At 63.6% G+C, this 17,980-nt stretch overlaps 5 protein-coding genes across 5 annotated transcripts; all 5 read right to left on the bottom strand.

Annotated features, from left to right (window-relative positions):
* Positions 1 to 240: 240 nt before the first annotated feature.
* On the bottom strand, positions 241 to 5,886 carry LINJ_06_0540 (conserved hypothetical protein; the record flags this gene model as incomplete). The annotated part of the gene is made up of 1 exon (XM_001463098.1): positions 241 to 5,886. The coding sequence occupies one exon, from the start codon at positions 5,884 to 5,886 to the stop codon at positions 241 to 243; it is 5,646 nt and encodes a 1,881-aa protein (XP_001463135.1).
* Positions 5,887 to 8,699: 2,813 nt separating this feature from the next.
* LINJ_06_0530 (hypothetical protein, unknown function) lies at positions 8,700 to 10,682 on the bottom strand (the record flags this gene model as incomplete). The annotated part of the gene is made up of 1 exon (XM_001463097.2): positions 8,700 to 10,682. One exon carries the CDS (start codon positions 10,680 to 10,682, stop codon positions 8,700 to 8,702), a length of 1,983 nt encoding a protein of 660 aa, XP_001463134.2.
* A 740-nt stretch (positions 10,683 to 11,422) lies between these two features.
* On the bottom strand, positions 11,423 to 13,060 carry LINJ_06_0520 (conserved hypothetical protein; the record flags this gene model as incomplete). The annotated part of the gene is made up of 1 exon (XM_001463096.1): positions 11,423 to 13,060. The coding sequence occupies one exon, from the start codon at positions 13,058 to 13,060 to the stop codon at positions 11,423 to 11,425; it is 1,638 nt and encodes a 545-aa protein (XP_001463133.1).
* A 1,164-nt stretch (positions 13,061 to 14,224) lies between these two features.
* On the bottom strand, positions 14,225 to 15,685 carry LINJ_06_0510 (conserved hypothetical protein; the record flags this gene model as incomplete). Its single annotated transcript, XM_001463095.1, has 1 exon — positions 14,225 to 15,685. The coding sequence occupies one exon, from the start codon at positions 15,683 to 15,685 to the stop codon at positions 14,225 to 14,227; it is 1,461 nt and encodes a 486-aa protein (XP_001463132.1).
* Positions 15,686 to 16,848: 1,163 nt separating this feature from the next.
* Positions 16,849 to 17,826, bottom strand: LINJ_06_0500 (conserved hypothetical protein; the record flags this gene model as incomplete). The annotated part of the gene is made up of 1 exon (XM_001463094.1): positions 16,849 to 17,826. The coding sequence occupies one exon, from the start codon at positions 17,824 to 17,826 to the stop codon at positions 16,849 to 16,851; it is 978 nt and encodes a 325-aa protein (XP_001463131.1).
* Positions 17,827 to 17,980: the final 154 nt, after the last annotated feature.

Genomic DNA, 17,980 nt, shown 5'->3' with positions numbered 1-17,980 from the left:
CACGTACGCTTCCGTACTCATAATGCAAAGGCAAATACATGGAAACATGTCCGACACCGCGCGGTCGACGCCTGCGCGCGCGTTGAGGGGAAGAGGTCATGGTGAGAAGGGGGGGGCATACACCCCGCTCTGTCTTCTTTCCGACGTTTTGCAGGCCTGTACCTTTCAAGGGAGAAGAGCTACGCACATGTGTGTGGTGTGGGGGGGGAGGAGCGGCACGGACGGCGGCACGCAAGTCGATCAGCTGAACAGACCAGAAAGCACTGCAGCGCCGTATTTGCCATGGCTGAGGTACACCTCTCGTAGCAGGGGCAGCAGCCGACACGTCATGGGACGCCCGCCGCCGCTGCCGGATCCGTCGCATGGGAGTTCGCTGTGCTCAAGGGCTGCGGCCGCCGTGGACATGAGCGCGCCCTCGTCCAGGTGGCGGCACCCGCGCAGCCATAGGCGCTGCAGCGACAAGGGCACGCGCTGATAGAGATGCTCGTGCTGCGCTGCGGTCGCTGTCAGCAAACCCAGAGACGTCGGCGCACACAGCATCTTCTTCAGGTCGAGAAGGTCGACGCCAGTATTGGACAGGTTCAGCTCTGCCAGCCCCCGCAGACGGCCAAGCACGCCGACGTCGTCGTCAGTTGAGGACGACAGATGCTCATGCTGCGTCCCTCGCGCCGGCAGTGCATTACCACCACTGCCCAACTGCACGCACCCCACTAGCGAGAGAAGGCGGAGACCAGGGCAGCGCGCGATGTACGGGAAAGCTTCGGCGTTCGTGAGGTACGCTGCTTCAGTGACGGTAAGCTCACCTAGGGCTGGGCGCCGCGCTGCACCGCCAGCAGCCAGCGCCAGGAACCGCAAGGACAAGAGTCGCGGACAGCTCGATAGCTGCAGAACCTCCAGCTGAGGGAAGAACGTCAACGCCGCAAGCCCGGAGGCCGTGACGTCGGTATTCGAAAGAACGAGTACGCGCAGGGTGGCTGCGAAGGCGGGAAGTCGACCGTGCCACGGCAGCGGTGGCAACTGCGCATGCAGGTCGCCGTCGCCTTCCACTGCATCCCCATCCCCACTCCGTCCGGTAGTCGCTGCAACAGTCGCCACCGTCTCGCTTGGCTCGTACGGACACCACGCCGCCAACGAACGCACTCGCGTACTTGCAATGTTGAGCACCTCCAGACACGTCCAAGACGCCAGCGCAGCCGTCAGAGCGGCTTCCGTGACGCTGGTGTGGTAGAGATCAAGCTCTACGACGTTCGTGAAGCCGCGCAGTGGACGAAGCTGCGTCACGGCGTCGCACGAACGCAGCAGCACGTGGCGTACGTGCGGAAAGACCGATGCCGGCGACAGCGACTCGTCTACAGCCAGGGCGAGGCCCATGTCGTCGCCGTCCACCTCTCGCCCTCCAAGGTGCTCTACCACGGCAGCAGCAGCCTGCGCTGTCACGGTTGCCTCGTCGCCCACAAGCCCTGCCAACCCGTCGGCGGTGAGCTGCCTTGTGTAGGAAAGGTCCAGCACCGTCAAGGGCGGGTACTTGTGGAACGGACGACGCGAGATGCCGGCCGTTTTCGCCGCCGGTCGACGTAGCCCCGATGCCTCGTCTCCAGCACCACCAGCCGTGGTAGCCTCACGGTTGCCAGGCTCGACCAAGAGTACCGGTAGGCGAGACAACGCCGGGCACTCCTGCAGCCGCAGCTGCTTCAGTGTGCGAGAGAGGCGCAAGCCCGCTACCCCCTCCGACGTCACGCGGGTGCGACTGGCGTCCAGGGTGTGCAGAGACGGCAGCGTTGCAGCGACGCTAACGTCTGTTACCCCAGGGCACCGGTCCAGCACCAAGCAGTCGAGCCCGACGAACTTGTTGAGGGAGCGAAGCCCGGCATCGGTCAGACCTGTGCTGGCGGCGATGAGGACGCAGAGCGTACTCAGCAGAGGAACGGGCTCGGCACTTCCTGTTGCCACCGCTTCGTCGACAGTGGCGGCAGCGCTGCCCTCGCCATGAGCATCCGCCGCCGCCACACCCCTGGCTGCTGTCGCCGCACGTGCACCGGTAGAGGGAGAGGTTGCCAGAGCTGGTGCCGCCGTTGGTGTGGCTGTTGCTGTGGAAGTCGTAATCAGCCCTGCAGGCGGGGGCAGCACCGTGATGGCTGGGATACCGCCGATGGTGGTGTGACGAACCACAGGCGTGGCGGGAGCGACAATGCGTGCGACTGCGGCTGTCGAGCCGCTGCCATCGCCCCCCGCTCCCGCATCGACCGTGTCTGCCTCCCTGTTCCACAGCTGGTGAACGGCGGTGAATGACGAGCACCCCTCTAGCTTCAGCCACACCAGCCGTGGGCAGCGCCCCAGCGGGTGCAGCGCGTGCCCTTGCAGGGAGGACAGCGACAAGTTCAGCTCGCGCAGATGGAGCAGCAGCGGCGCCCATGTGACCTGCGAAAGGCGCATACATCCCTCCAGAGAGAGGCGATGCAAGCAGCGCAGCTGTGGCAGATCACGGGTGGCGTCCTCGTCAGACACCTGCGTGTAGGAGAGGTCGAGGTCAACCAAGGTGTCGGCCCAGTATGTGGGGCGCGGCCGCAACAAAGAGCCGCCGTAGCCCTCACAATGATGGCGGCGCTCGCGAGAGCGATGGCGTGGGGAAGCAGACGGCGCAGCGGGTTCCATGGCGCTGCCACTGGATGGTGAGCTGGGATGCACAGGCGCTGCAGGTGCGGGCGGGCCTGGCACGGCAAACGCACGCCCGTCGGCTCGCTTTGCGTCTGAAGTTGCACTGCGCCCTGCCTCGTCAGCAGCCGCAGCAGCCGCATCCGTAGCAGTGGGGGGCGTGGGCAGAGACAGGGCTAACGGCGAGGCTGCCGCAGTGACGGAGGTCGACGTCGGCGCGGAGGGCTGCCGCAGCGACACCACCAGCTCCGGATACGACGCGTTGCTCGACCGCAGCCGCAGGCCGTGTCGAGGGTCTGTGTGAGCCCAAACTGCAGCTGAAGCTAACGTCGGTGTATGTGCAGCCGAAGACAGGTGAAGCGGGCTGAGTATCGTGCCAGACAAATCCGCGAGGGAGGCCGCAGTGCTGGCCATCAGGAGTGGCGCTCCTGGTGCAACCCTCCGAGAATCGTGAGCTGATTCTGCGTTTGTCGGCGTGCCTCCGATGGCAGCGGTCTTAGTGTGCGGTGAGGGCCGCCGGTGCGACGCCGTCCACTGCTCGATGGCGCTGTCCTGCAGCGTGCGCGAGAATGCCGCAGCGGTAGTGCCAGCAGCAGCGTCCCTGCTACCACCAGTCGTCGAGGCACCAGTACGGCTGCCATCCTTGCCTGCTGCTCCGCCATATCTGCCCAGTACGACGTCCTGCGGGCGTAGAATGAAGACGGGCTGGCGCCGTTCCTCCGCATCTGTCTGCGCCGCCTGCCAAAGCGATATCCGCATCTCCAGCTCCCCTTCCTCGTCCGGGGCGAAGAGATCGAGCTGGCTGTTCTGGTACGGCGAGCACAGGCTGTGTGGCAAATACGACGGTGACTGCGGCGGGGAGGCGTCTGTCCCACGGCTGCCCTCGCTGCGAGTGCCAAGCGCGTCCGCCGTGTCGCTCGCGCCACGCGTCGCAAAGGGAGGCCGAGAGGAGAGTGGTGACAAGACCGGCGGTGCCGTCTGGGAGGTGGTGGCGGCAGTGTGGTATACCCCTCCCGGATGCAGGCGAGTGAGTTGGTGCGGAAAGTCCTGCTTGGGCGAGCCGACGGCCTCCGTCCGCGAGGTCGCCGTCGTGGTGACCGTGGTGGCCGAGGGCGATACGGATGAAGTATCCGACAGTGGCGGGCAAAGAAAGGCGGTTGTCTGGATTCGACTGTTCATGGCCAGCGAAAGATGCGTCACGTCGGGGCAGACGCGGGCGAGGTGCCGCAGCTGCGCGTCAGACAGGGTGCCATGCGTGAGACGCAGCGAACGCACCTCCGGATGGGCCGGCAGCAGCTCCGTCAGCGCGGCATCGGCCGCTTTGCCGTGGACATGCAGCTGCATCACAGGGGAGCGGAGCATGGGATTCGCTGGTGCCGCCGGTGCAAAAGACGACGTTGGCACGGTGTCGGCAGGGCTGCCCAGTCGATGCTCAAGTGTGCCGTTGTTTTTGTCGGCGTTGGCAGCTGCTCCCTCTCCTTCTGGTGCCCTTGGTGGCCATATCGGCTGTGTCGATGCAGGATCGAAGTTCAGAGAATGGCACGCGGGGCACAAGTGCCCACTGCAGGCGGCGGTGGTCGTAATGACTTCCGTGATGCCAGACGACTGTGTTGTGTCGGTCACCCCTTCGGCGTTGGCAACCACCACTGCCCCGCCACTCACATCAGCCACGAGACCATGGGCCGGGTCATTGGCAGGGGCCCTAAAGCCACGCACGTCATCGCCCTCTCTCGCTGGAGTAGGATGACAGTTCTCCCGAGGCTTATCAAGCGTGTGTGCCGCCTGACCGCGGTGCTCGTGCATTGGTGATGAAGGAAGAGGTCGTGGTTTCTCCGTGCCCTCCCCCCTCATCGCCAGCCCCGCCGCCTCCTGCGGGTGTGGCGGAGGTGACTCCGACAGCATCGCCCACACAACCGATATGTCCGCTTGCCTGTACCGCCAGAGACTCAGCGACACTGGCAACGGACCACGGCGCACCCACCACAGCGCGTGGCAGAGCGTCTGCAGAGCGGCGGACGTAGACGACGGAGGCGGCGCCGGCGGAGGAGAAGTGGCAGGCGGTGTTGCACGCGCAGGCCGCAGCGACGGCGACGCGCCGGTGGAAACACAGGCGCGCGTTGTGGGGGCTTCGCTGGCACCTAACGCGAAGGCGGCTTTGCTATCGGCCCCCACCGCCACCGCACCGAAGGCCTCCTGCGCTGTCGAGGTCGGTGACGCAGTTTTCAGCGAGCGGCGCGAAGCCGAAACAGGGCTGGTGCGTGTCCGCGCCACCAGTGCCGAGGAAAATGGAGACCAGTCAGCGGGCGGCGTTGCGGCAACCACTGGAAGTCGGCGACTCTGACGAACAGCGGACTGCGAGGGTAGCGGCGGCGGCGGTTGGGGTGCTGGCGAAAAGCTACCCGATGTGCGGACATCATCGTCGCCGAGGGCCGCTGCCATCGCTGGTGGTAACGGAGTTGATAACGTCGACGGCATCGCTGCCGTCTGCGGCCGCGTGACTGGCGAGCTCGAGAGCGAGCGCACTGGCTGGAACGGCAGCGCCGGGATGGCCACGTTCGTAGACGATACAATAAGTGCCGGGAGTGACGCGGCTGACGCCCTCTCATCATGGTGATGGGCACCCCCGACTTGCGCCGGGGAGGCCACGCGGCGTCGAGACGCGTGCCGCGCACCCACTCGCAACGGACGCATCGCGGCGACCGGCGACGGTCTATGTGGCTGAACCTGCAGAACCAGCGAGCCAAGTGGCGGCAGCGCGCAGCCACCGGTGAGGTGCATCTCCAGCCCGCGCCGCGACTGCGGAGACGCCGCCACGAATGCCAGCGGTCGCGTCACAGTCACCGGCACCGGCGGCGTCAACGGTGCGCCAGCGGAGGCAGCGGTCGCTGCGGATGTAGACGGCGCCTGCGCCGCCGCTGCAAAGAGCGCGTCGGCCATGATGAGCGGCGAGCATGCTGGTCGGCCGTCTGCAGCACGACTGGCACTGATTACAGCACCGCCATTTCTGTGGATGTTGGCTGTGTTGCCGATAGTAGCGGTGGCGTTGCATGGCAAGTACCCGATGATGGACTTCAGAGCACTGGGGGTAAGGCGCACACCTTCATACAACGCAGCAGTCGAGCCAGCAGGCGCTGAAGTGAGCGGCGGAGGAAGAGAATGAAGCGGCCGCAGTGCATGTGTTGCTCCGACAGTGGGCGCTTCGCACCGCGGCTGCGACGGCGGCAATGACGACATCCTTCCTTCACAGCTTGAGCTGCACGCGTGTCGTGTGTGTGTGTGTGTGTGTGTGTACGTGTTTGGTGTCTGTTGGGTGCCTGCAGCGGGGATGCTTGGAGGGAGAAACAGGTGCACCGGCAGAGACGGAGGAGAGCACCATAGGCAAAATCATGAATGAGCCAATATATATATATATATTTATATATGTGTGTGCACAACGGCGCGTCGAGGTTCCCCGCTCAGCTTTTGTCTCGGGTCTTCTTCGAGCGCGCCGATGCACGTCTTGTGCGTGCTGGACGGCAGCACAAGGAGATGACCAAAGGTGCAAAAGACAGCGACGCCGATCGCCACGCACAAGCCACACACGCCACACACACGCAGAGAAAGATGAAGTATAAAGGAAGAGAGTCTACAAGACACAAAACGGGAGGCGAAGAGAAAGAAGGAATGTGTATGTGTTTCCGCTACGCCGCCCGGGAAGAGAAAACAGAGGAGGGGAGAGGCGCAGGGCGGGGCGCTCAACGAAGTCGCCACCGCCTAAGCACTCTCAAACCATGAAGAGACGAAGCACACGCGCACGAACAAGACGTGCACGCAGTGTGGATATATACATACAGGTTTGAACGAAAAAAGGGAAAAAAAGGCGCGAGCGAGCGAGTCACGGAGACGATGAAGTCGACAGCAGGCCAACGGAAGGAGGGAAGGAAGGCGAAGGGGGGGAAGGAGCAGAGAAAGCGGAACGCACCGCACTCGCCGTGACGGCTCAGCTCGAAAGCAGGCTTATGCATAAACACACACGCAGCAACGCAGAAAGGCACGCACGCGTTCGTGGATGGGGAATATGCGTGGGCGTGTGAGTGTGTGGCGACGCTCCTCAACTGAAACACGGTGTGGCAGTGCTGTGTAAGGGCTGGTTGGTGGTGGCGGTGGTCGTGGCAGTGGTGACGTAGCGGCAGCGGTGAGACTGCGTCGAGGTGTATGCACAGAGCGAGGTCACTTGAGAAGATATGGAGAGAAATATGATAAAAGCCCATGCGCGACGTCTGCGTGCAGTCCCACAGCGCACCTCATCAATGTGATTGGCACCGAACGTATGTGTGAGCGTGTTCATGCATCTGCATGTGTGTGTGTGTGTGTGTGTGTGTGCGCGCATGCGTGGCTACATGGAGTTGATGGTGATGTGCAGACCAGCACGCACGCGCGTGTCTACAACAACTGCGGGCAAGGCAAGACGGGTTACAGCTTCACCGACTCTCCACCCTCCTGTTAGAGAGCCACCCACGGCGGAGTAAAGGGATGAGCAGCCGACGCATTTCTTTGGTTTCTTCGTCGTGAAAATGGTGATGTCGTGTCTGTCCTCTCGCTCTTAACATCACCCCTTCCTCTCCGCCCCGCCCCCAGCCGGCACTGCAGCGGGGGTAGCAAGAAGACATTCCTTCAGCATGCTCACTCTCCGCCATGCAACGCGAGCTCGAACGTCACGCCATGCCGCTCCGCCCACCGCGCACCACCACAGACCCCTGCCACAGGTGCCCCATCCGCCTGGTGCCAAGCAGCCCTGGGCGCACGCGCGCATGGCAGCAATGCGCCGACCCAGTCGTCTCAGCACCGCCTCTGCCTCGAGCCCAGCCCACATGCCCGCTGAGCAGGTCGCCTCACAGCCGCTCCCCCATTGTGCCGGTCGCCACCCCTGGTGCATCCCCCTCGGCGTGGCGCTCAGGCTGCCCCCCACCAGTGGTCAGTGTGAGGGCCGTGCGGGGTGCGTTCGAGCCACGCTGGCACTTCGCCCATCACATAGACGGTGTGCAGGCGTGTGCACGGTCGCAGGTCGCCCCGACGCAACGCCATCCAGGCCCTCACCGCCGACATCAGCAGCGATGCATCGCGCGGACCTCCGCCTACGTCACAGACACCTGACCCTGTCACACACCAGAGGCGAGTTCGGCATTCGGCAGGCATAGGAGGGGAGGGGAGGGGGGCTGCTTTGGCTTCTCCTCAGGCAGAGAGAGTGGGGTTGTACTGGAGCCTGAGACAGCACGCACTGAGAGGCATGTGTGTGTGTTGTGGGAGGGGGAGGGGGGTTGGTGTAACCTCCCACGTCATCGAGGGCGAGAAGGCGAAGCATTAAAGTAAAGGGCGACCAGCCACGTGTTGACGCACCCGCGACGGCACGGCTGTGCACGAAGATGGAGGAGGAGCAGAAACAGTCTCCTCAGCAGCGGCGACCAGACGCCATCAAAGGCAGGCCGACCCCCGCACAGACACGCGCCTGCTCTCTCTCACGCATGCGTAAGCTCATATGCGGAGCTCTGCCGTCGGTGTGTTGTACGTGTCTGTGCACGCATGATGAAGGCGGGGATAAGGCCCCTCGCCGATCGAGGAGACGGAACGAGGGTGAGTGCATGGAGAGGAGAGGTGGGGGTGGTGCGGACGTGAGAGAAATACGCAGACATGTGGAAGGGGGAGGGGCAGATTGGTTGATAGTAGAGAGGCAGACACAGAGCAAGCGGAGAAAAAGAGGGTGCCGTATACACACACATAGAGACAGAGACGGAGACAGAGAATCAAGCAAGCGTGTCAACAGAAAAAAACACCTGTGTGCGTGTGTCGTCGTCGTCGTCGTCGCCGCGATCGGCGATTCGTCAAGACGGTGACCGGTGATAAAGCACATAATATGGAGCAGCCGGCGCAGACCCGTACGCAGGGAGGAGGAGGGGGCGCACACATACACGCACATTCGCCGAAATTCTCTCTCCTGCGTCCTCCGAAACCCTCACCCTCCTCCCTCTCCCCCGTCCATCAAGTCCGCCCTTTGGCGCTCACTGGCCTCCTCAGATGCTTGTGATTCCTGCTGCAGCGGTGTACTGCAGGACAAGTCCGCTGATTAGCTGCCGCGCTCTCCAGTTCACACGCAGCGTCGTGTTATCGAGATGCAAGTTCGTGAGCGGCGCCGTGTCATGCGCCAGCAGCCACTCCTCGATGCTGTCACGGTCGTACGTGAAACCGTCAGCGGTCTGCACCGGGTCACACATCAGTGTGCGCTTGATAGGGCAGAACAAGTCCTGCGCGACCACAATGCGTGTTATTCGTGGCGAGGGAGAGGCATCCGCAGAGGGCGTGTCTGGCATCATCGTCGTCGTCGCTGCCGGCGCATCAGCCTTCGAAATAGACTCCGGCAGCGGCGCGTTCCCGGAAACCTCGACCCGGCCATCCGGGTGCACCAGCAGCACATGGCACTCCGGGCTCAGCTCCTGCAACGCCTCAGGCAGCCGTAGTGGCGGCGGCGGCAGCGGGAATAGCAGCTTCACAACTCTTCTCAGCAGCGGCACACGGCGGGCTGCGGCGAGGAGGTGGCGCCTTCGCCACACAAGGCCGACACCGGCGCCAACGGCAAAGTTCGCTATATACACAGGGAGGAGCTGCAGGGAGGCGGCGGGAGCGAGAACGACGTCGTGGCTGTATGAGGACGACGACGACACGGGTGGTCGCCACACCTGCCCCTCCAGCAGCGCCTCTGTCACACGGCCGTTCTGCGCCGCGGCCCGCTGGCGCGCCTGCCGCAGCACGAGGTCCAAGGCGTCCGTAATGCAGTTGGACGCAGCCGTCGTGAACTGCTGCGGGTCGCCGTAGTAGGAAAAGCGAAAGCCGCTGAGGGCGAAGACGAAGGCGTTGCCGCCACACAGATATGCACGCGCCGGCTGGGACTGCGCTCGCGGCGTAGCAGAAGCTGGGGAGGACAGCAACGAAGAATCGGCTGCGCGAGTGCGTGGCTGCAGCGCTGCTGTGTTTGAGGGCGACAGCGGTGACGCGTATACCTGCTCCCCCTCGGCGGGGCTAGTCCGCTGGTCCGGCTGCGGCTGCAGCGCCACGCGGCACAAGCGGTACAGGAATTCCTTGCCGCCTAGCCGAGAGAGGGCTGAGAGCGCAAGCTGCATCCGCTCGCTGAAGGACAGCGACAGCGCCTCTCGAGCTGTGGTCGCCAGCGGCAGCGCCCGCAGCTCGCCCATGCTCGTCAGTGCCTCTACCCAGTACGTCTGCAGTGCAAAGTTGAGCCCGGTTGACACGCACGACGCGACGAGCAGGTCACGCCAGCCGCTGTGGCGTCTGCCACTGCCTCCGATGGCGTTGCCACCACCGACGCTGCCGCTGCCCCAGCTGCCGATGCGAGTGCTGAGGTAAGTGACGATGGTGTCAAAGAGCATGCTGCCGCTCGCGTGAATCCACGTGGAGGTGAAGCTAGTCACAAGGCGCACGAGAAGCTCCGCCACCGCTGCTCGGCCGTTCCCGCCACCGCGCGCTGCGGCAGCTGCATCCCTGAGCGACGCGCGCTGGCTGCGCTGGAAAAGAAAATACGTCCACAAACGTGTCGGGTACGTGACGAGGGAGACAAGCACCTCGAGCGACTGATGGTAAATACGCTGCCACGACGCGCGGAGCGCTGCGTCGTAAGCTCCACTGCTGCTGCTGCTGCTGCCGCCGAGGAGAATACCGTCGCTGCTGGAGCCCGGAGGTGTGTTCTTGATCAGCTCCGCAAGATGTGCGGCGGCGGCGTCGGCAGCGGCGCTGATGCTTGAGCCCAAATAACTGCTGTTCGGGGCACCGTCGTAGACGCCGCGCCTTCGTCGCCACAGCAGCAGCCGCGGCACGTCCATCACCTGCGGGAGAGACATTGATAAGTGCAGCACCAGGGAGGGTGCGAGACGCGTGGCGCCAAACATGGAAAGCCAAATCACGACCGGGAAAAGCTCATCGCCGAGGACGGCGCATAGGCGCGCCACGGCTCTCGAGACGAGAAGTGAGTTCGTTGTCTGCATGACTGAGAAGACGGTGACGGTGATGCGCGTGGCGGGAGAAGAAACATGGAGACAGCCGTGCGCCAGACGAGCTGAGGAGCAAAGGTGGTTGGCGGTGGTGGAAGGCGGAGGCAGTCCTCCCCCGATCGGCACAGCTCGCAGACCCACACACACACACACGCGCCCACGTACGTACGTCCGTGTGTGTGAATACTGCGTAATGAAGCGCGTACAGTGAACCGAGACACACCCACTCCTACAAGCCGCGAGAGACGGCACGAAAGACAGAGAGCGAGAGAGACGGAGTTGAGCAGCGGAGCACTGAAAAGCACGCACCGAGAGAGAGACGCCTCTTGATATGGGGTGGGCGACGCGCATCATGTGTCTTGGTCGTGGTAACCATCAAGAACGTACTTGCGCGCTGGCCAGGGAGCACGAGGGAGCAGCGCTTCACAAGAGAAAAGCTGGACGCACCGCGGGCAAGGTCCAGTCCTCTCCAACGGTGAAGGAGGCGCAAGAGGCCCCCTGTTCCCCCTCCCTCATGAGCACCGCTACTCATCGAGTCCATGGTCGTATGTGTCTGTTCGTGTGGGTCTGTGGGGGAGGAGGGGGGCCTCATCCACCTCTGCGGATGCTATTAACTTTTCGCATTGAGGCTTGTGCTCATGCGTACCTCTTAGAGCGGAGTTACACGGGGCGTTACTGTGAAGGCCGGTGAGGAGGGATAGGCGAGCCAAAGAGGCGGGGGTGAGGGATGGGGTTCAGGGCGAACACAGCGGCTGCACATCGACCAACCCCAGCTGACCGCCGCCGTTTCCCAGCCGCCCCTCCACCCCGCCCAAGGCGGCCAGCAGCGCTGCCGCGGCGGTGTTGACGTTCAGCGACACCTCTTTGTCGCGGAGACGTGCCAGGCGGCGCAGGTTGTGCTGGTGCTTATCGAACGCCTCCGCTGAAGCCGCGGATGCGACGGCGGTGCTGTCAAGGGGGTTGGAGGAGAGCTGCACGTCCGTCCCGCCCACCGCGGCGTCGACAGCGCACGTCTCTGGTTCTTCCTCGTGCGACGCTCCTTGCATGTTGGTGCGCGTGTGGCGCAGACGCGCCTGCCGTGGAGAGCGGATGTGCGCCACATGTGTGCACCACTGCAGGAGATCTGGCGGCAAGCCGGCGTCCTCGTTACCGAGCAGCAGCACGCGCACAGCAGGGAGACACGAATTCGGCTGCTGGGCAAACAAGCGCACGTGGTCGCTGCCGCTCTCGACGCTCACCTCGGACGGCGCCGACTCGTCGGAAGCGGGAAACTGCAACGCCGGAGCGCTCTCGTTCCGGTCACGTCGCTGCGCCCTCGTGCGCGACACCACCATACTCGCAATCACTTCCAGCCCGCTGGCACCGGTGATGGACGACGACAACGACGGCACCGCCGATGCCCAGACCTGCCGCGAGGCCCGCAGGAAGGCGGCGGAGGATGTGGAGGCCTGATACACGCGCAGGTGCTCCAGAAAGCCCGTGCTTGTGCGCGAGACGGCTGCCGTGCAGCTCGCGCACTGGCGGCTCAGAATCACATGATCGACCCCGAAGAAAAACGCGGTGCGAAGGATGCCCCCGATGTTGGCGGGGTCGACGATGCGCTCGAGGAAGAGCACCGTGACGAGGCCAGCGGAGGCGGCAGCTGTGGTCTTTGCCGCCGCGCCCTCCGCTCCCCATATCTCGCCGAGGTGTCGTATCCGCTGCGGCTTATACGACGACGCCTCGAGAACGATGTTCTGGTTCCGTCGCTCCCCGCAGAGCTGCACCAGCTCCGCGCGTGGCACGAACCGCACAGGGACATTCAACGATTTGGCCAGGGCAGTGATGCAGCGCACCGCCGTGTAGCGAGAAGGAATCACCTTCTTCCTGCGAATGTGCCGCCCTCGCCCTGGGCAGTGGCTGTGCTTGTCCGGTCGGGACCCAGGATCGGTGCTGTTCACCGCATCATAGGCAACGGCATCGTCGGCGTTGGAGCCGCCCAGCTCCTCTACGCCCTCTCCACCCTCCTCGAGGCTGAAATCGCGAACGTACAGGCACGCGAGATGCGCGCGATGCGGGTGAAGCAGCGACACAGGCATTGCGGCCGTTGACGACTGATGAGCGTCATGGAGAGCAGTGGAAGCTGCAGCTGTAGCTGCAGAGGCCGAGCCTGGTGTGTCTGCCGTTTCTTGGAGCGGATCGGTCTTCTGCTGTTGCTGCTGCCGCTGCGCCGCCACACGCAGCGTGTTCAGCACCGAGTGGACACCGTAGAGGCGATCGTAGTGAGGGGGAGGTGGCTTTGGGATGGGGCTCCAGCGGTAGCCGCTAGACTTATTGTACGCCAGCAGGGGCCGCGTGCACCGCAGCACGAATGCGGAGGTCTGAGCAGCCATGCTGCACGTCCCGCGGCGAGGAGGTTGTGACGTGGCTGTAAAATGGTGATGGGAGTGTGACGGAACGATGCGTCGACGAACACACACACGAGTCTCCGCTCCTCTTCTCGCCGAAGAGAAAGTGGGAGCGAAGGCCCGCAGTGGGGCAGTGGTGCGAAGCGCCATCCGTCCACCGCAGATGTGCGCGTGCAGCGAAAGTCATACAACAAGCCGCAGCACCGTGGCCGATGCAAGATGGAGATGCGCGTTGGCACACATACGTAGAGAGAGAGCGAGAGAAAGAGAGGGTGGTGAGGGATGGCGAGGAGACGGACATGTGTATTGTGTGTGGGGGGAGGGAGGACAGAGCCGCCGCATCCTCAAGGCATCTTGGTCCACCGCCTCACCCCCACCTCTTCACTACCTCTTGAAAGGTCGACGCACCGCGAGCCTGACGGCCGTCCTCGCCACGCTGGCGTAGAGACCAGGGAAGAGGAAAGAGGGCGGTGCCTGGGGTCGACACGGGCAGGAGAGAACACAATTTTGGAGGGCAAGAGACACGCCGCATACGCGGCGAGTTCGGTGAGTCTCTGACGACCAGCGGCAAAAAGAGACACCCACCCATACATCCACTTGCAATCAAACATGCACGCGAGAGCAGTGGCGTCGACCTCCATATGCGCTTCATCACGCACCATTTCCCATCCCTGACGTCATCGCGCGATGTGGTTCACGATGGATGGCTCGATCGCGGCCCCTTCGCTTCACGGCTTACGCCCTTCGTTCTTGGAAGAGTGTGAGAGGTCTTTGCCGTTAATAAGCGTCGTCGCCTCCTTCCTGTCGCCCCCCCCCTCCTCTCGCTCCCTCTCTCTCTGCGTGAGTGCGTTTTGGTACTTGACATCTTCTCTACTCGAGCACATAGCCATCACTCCTCCCCTCCTCCCCGGCTCTCCGTCACACCCACCCACACAGTGTATGTGAGAGAGGGCAGTGGCGGGTGCGACGCGCAAACAAAATGCCAAGCCTGCGGGGCGGTGGTGGGCGGCGAAGGTTACGGCGCTGCCTCCGCGCAGCAGCAGACCCCGGTGCAAGCGCACACACACACATACAGGAGTCGCGCAGAAGGGTTGGACGCAGGAGCCGACGGCGACGGTGCACCTGATGCGCCATACCGCACACGTGCGTTCATCGCGGGATGCTCTTGGGCATCAGCGTAACGTAGTTCTGCAGGATGAACCGCCAGCTCTTCTTGTACTTGCGCATGATCTTCATGTTGAAACGGGACATCATGTACGCCATCTGCCCCCGCTCCTTGAGACCGTAATAAGTAAGGCGGGAGTGGTGGTCCATCTCCTCCATTACCTGCAGCCGCCGCTCCTTCAGAAACGCCGCCACGTCCTCACCGCCGGCAATCGTGCGCGCCAGGGTGAAGCAGTCGGTGAAGCTCTGCGCGTCGGACACGTCCACCGCGTCGAAACACGAGCCGTGCGCGGCATGGGCGACCTTGATCACGCGGCCGCCACCCTCCGACCAGTGCGGCATCAAGAAGAGCGGCGTGCGGTAAACAAGCGCGCTGGACTTCGTGAAGTTCTGCTGCAGGTGTGTGAACATCGGCCGAAACATCGTGTGCGATATGTACCCTGGCACACCCGACGTCCAGTGCATGACAACATCGTCCCAGAACAGCTTCGTGCTGGTGCTCTTCAGCCGCGGGTCCGCCGTGCCGTCAGGGATGGTGAGTGTGACGTTGTAGAACAGCTTTGTGGCCATCATCGTCGGCCGCACCGTCATCTTGGCGTCGCGCGGCGTTAGAATCTCGACAATCTCCTGCGAACCGGGCGTGAAGCGCTTCTCGAACTTGCCAAGCTCCGGCAGCGGCGGCACACACAGCTCCATCCACCGCACGGACTTGCTGAAAGTATCGCGGTACTTCTCCGCGTTCTCCGCGCGCGCTTGCAGCTCTTCGTTTGTGATCGTCAGCTCCGGTGCCAGCTCCTGGTTGCGTGCCGTGCAGATGACGCCGAGGTAATCCTGCTGCAGACCGCTCGTAAAGCGCACCCGCACCCCACCGCTCTCGAGGGGCTCGAGGCCGCCCTTGTCAATCTGAGGCTTCGGCAGCACCATGCAGCTGTGCGCGCCGATTCGGCACAGCGACATCAACGCTGATTCCACCTTCAGCCGGTCACAGCAGAAGAACGTCGGGCTCTCGCCCTTCTCGCGAAACTCGTTGAGGTCGATGTCGCACATGTCGTTGCCGACGTGGTCGAACGTGAGCACCCGCCCAACGACGCTGCCAGACGGCACGGAGACGTTGAGCACGTCGCCCATAAGCTGCGTGACGGACGGCGTCAGCACAATTGTGCCGCGGTCGAGGTCGTTCTGCGACGGATGGTGGGCGAGATCGCATTCGAGCCCATGCACGCGCAGGCAGAGCGCCATGAACGGCGCCATCAAGCCGTCGCCGATGACTAGATACCGACCTTGAGAGGTGAGATCGCCGCCTTGCTGGATGTAGAAGGCGAGCTCGCCGCCGCGGCGAGCGCCGAAGGCGGTGAGGGCGTGGCGGCCGTGCGCGCTTCCATGCGGGGTGGACGGGTGATGCGGGTCCGCCGCCAGGGCAGAGCCTTTCCTGCCACCTGCAGCCATAGCGCGGCTGCCGTACAGGGCCAGGCGGCGGCGGCGCTGCTCATCGACGCTCGCCGACGACGACGCAGTGGAAGAGGAGGAAGATGCGGCAGCAGCGGTCGCAGTGCTACCTTCATCCACCACGACCGCCTTGTCGTGCGGAGTCGGTGCCTTGCGCGAGGCCGCCGCTGTCGTCGCGTCGGTCGCAGTCGTCTCTGCAACAGACATGGACGTGGCGGCGGCGGCGGCGGCGGCGGCGGAAGAACTGGATGAATAGGGCTGTGGCTGCTGCTCCGTCGCAACTCCATTGGTGCCCTCTGCCGCCGTTGCCCACGAACGCCGTGGTGAGTCGGGTGTGTCCTTGTCGGCTGCCATGTCGCCCCCCTGCTAGACAATATACTTACTGCTTATGTGTGTATGTGCGTGTGTTCGCGCGTGAGGATGTCGGTGCGTGTTTGTCGCTCGCCAGTGGAGCGATGGTGCAGCAGGCTTACGTGAAGATTCACTACAGGAGGGCGTCGACGACGGAGAGACACCGCACGCCGCCTAAGAACGAAAAGGAGAACACCATGGAAGTGAGAGGGTGGCCATTGAAAACCGTATGCGCGGAGAGAAGAGAGGCGAGCAGGACAGCATACACATGCATGCAACGAGCAACGGTGAACGGCGTCGAGAGGAGAGGGAGGGAGGGAGAGGGGGTCGGAGAAGGAACTCATGTGCGGTGAGCCGCCCTGTCACCTGCGCACTGTTTGGCTCTTCGCCTCCTCTTCCCCTCCCTCTCTCTTGCTCGCGTTGTGGCCGCCACCGCCGTTGTGCGGTGCGGTGTTGCCGCTGTGCTGCGGCTGGTGCTCTCCAACGTGCCCCATTACTCTTTTTGGTGTTCCTGTTCGCTTGTGAGGTGGTCTCCGTCTCGCCTCCGCGTCCCCTCCTGACCCTTCCAGTGCAACGGGCCATCAGGGCGGGAGAGGTGGAGGCACAAGAGGCTGCTCATCTGCCAAGCATACAACGAAGGGATAGTGGCTCGAGGTTGTGTGTGTGTGTGTGTGAAGAAGCTCCGCCGCCTCCTGCCCTCTGTACTGCACTGTGTGTCCCGCACAGAGATAGAAAGAGGCGCACACGTACACACCGACAAGTAGGACGCTGCCGTTGCCCCGTGCCATCCGACGCATCCCCCATCGAGTGCATCAGTGTCGCCCCTCCTGGCTCGACCTGCCATCAGTCATGTTGTCCATGACCGCAGCACCCTTCTCTGCATCGCCGTCCTCCATCGCTGCAGGCATGGAACAGTCCACGGTCTGCCACTCGTTGGAAGTAGCCGGTGATGATGCAGCCGATGTGACCTGCGACACCGCCGCCCCCGCGTTGAATGCCTCGCACAACCACTTCACCACCTGAATCGTGTTGAGGTCCTCGCCGTCGCAGTACGGGTTCGTCATTGGGAACTCGCCATAGTACGCAGCGTAGTTGTGCTCGACAGTTGCGACGATCTGCTGATAGTGACGACATGGGTACGCCTTCATCAGCGAGTAGCAGTGCGCCTGCCAGTAGGTCACCGGAGGCAGCACCGCCTGCCACCGCTGGCCGCTTGCCTCGTACATCGCCGCCATCGCCGCGTTAGTACTCATCAAGGCCGAGTAACGAGCAGAGTCGAAGGCACGCTTCTCCAAGATGCGCGCCGCCACGTTCATGCTGCGGGTGCATTGCGCTAGGAAGAGCTCTTCGTCGTACCCGAGGGATATACGAAGTCGATTGCGTAGGCGCCAGTCCGGCTCTTGGTTGACGTCCGCGCCGGTCTCCAGTGCATAGGGAAGGTCCCTCTTCGCCGCGCCGAGGGCGAGCTGGATCAAGCTGCGATCACGGAAGATGACGTCGACACGGCGGGTGTGGGGCACCACGTCGCAAATGCCTAGCACCCCCTGCAGCCTACGCGCGAACTCGCCGACGCCAGCCTTGGCGGCTGCATCGTCACCGATGCCTCCACCGCTGTGTCGCGCCCCTGCGCGCATGAGCTCCTCTGGATCCGTGCGAGCGTCGTTCACAAGCATGTCGCACTGGAAAGCATGCTGTGCCTTCACGAACGCTGCCAGCTGCGCATCGGGGCCGAGAAGCTTGCGAATGGCGTCGTGGACGACGAGATAATGGTTGCGTGGGATGTGCGGCATGACTTCACATACGGCGTGACGAGCTATACGTATGTCCGTGTGCGCGTGCGTACGCGGCCGCCTACGCACACGCTGAGAGAGGGGGAGAGAGAGAGAGGCGGGTGCTGTTACTGTTGCCCTCAAGTGTCGTATCCCTCCTCTGGCCTCCACGTGT

This window comes from Leishmania infantum, chromosome 6, assembly GCF_000002875.2.
Source record: "Leishmania infantum JPCM5 genome chromosome 6".
In the NCBI taxonomy this organism is placed as follows: Eukaryota; Euglenozoa; class Kinetoplastea; order Trypanosomatida; family Trypanosomatidae; genus Leishmania; species Leishmania infantum.
Note: the sequence above shows the minus strand (reverse complement) of the source record. Positions and strands in the feature narration are given on the sequence as shown.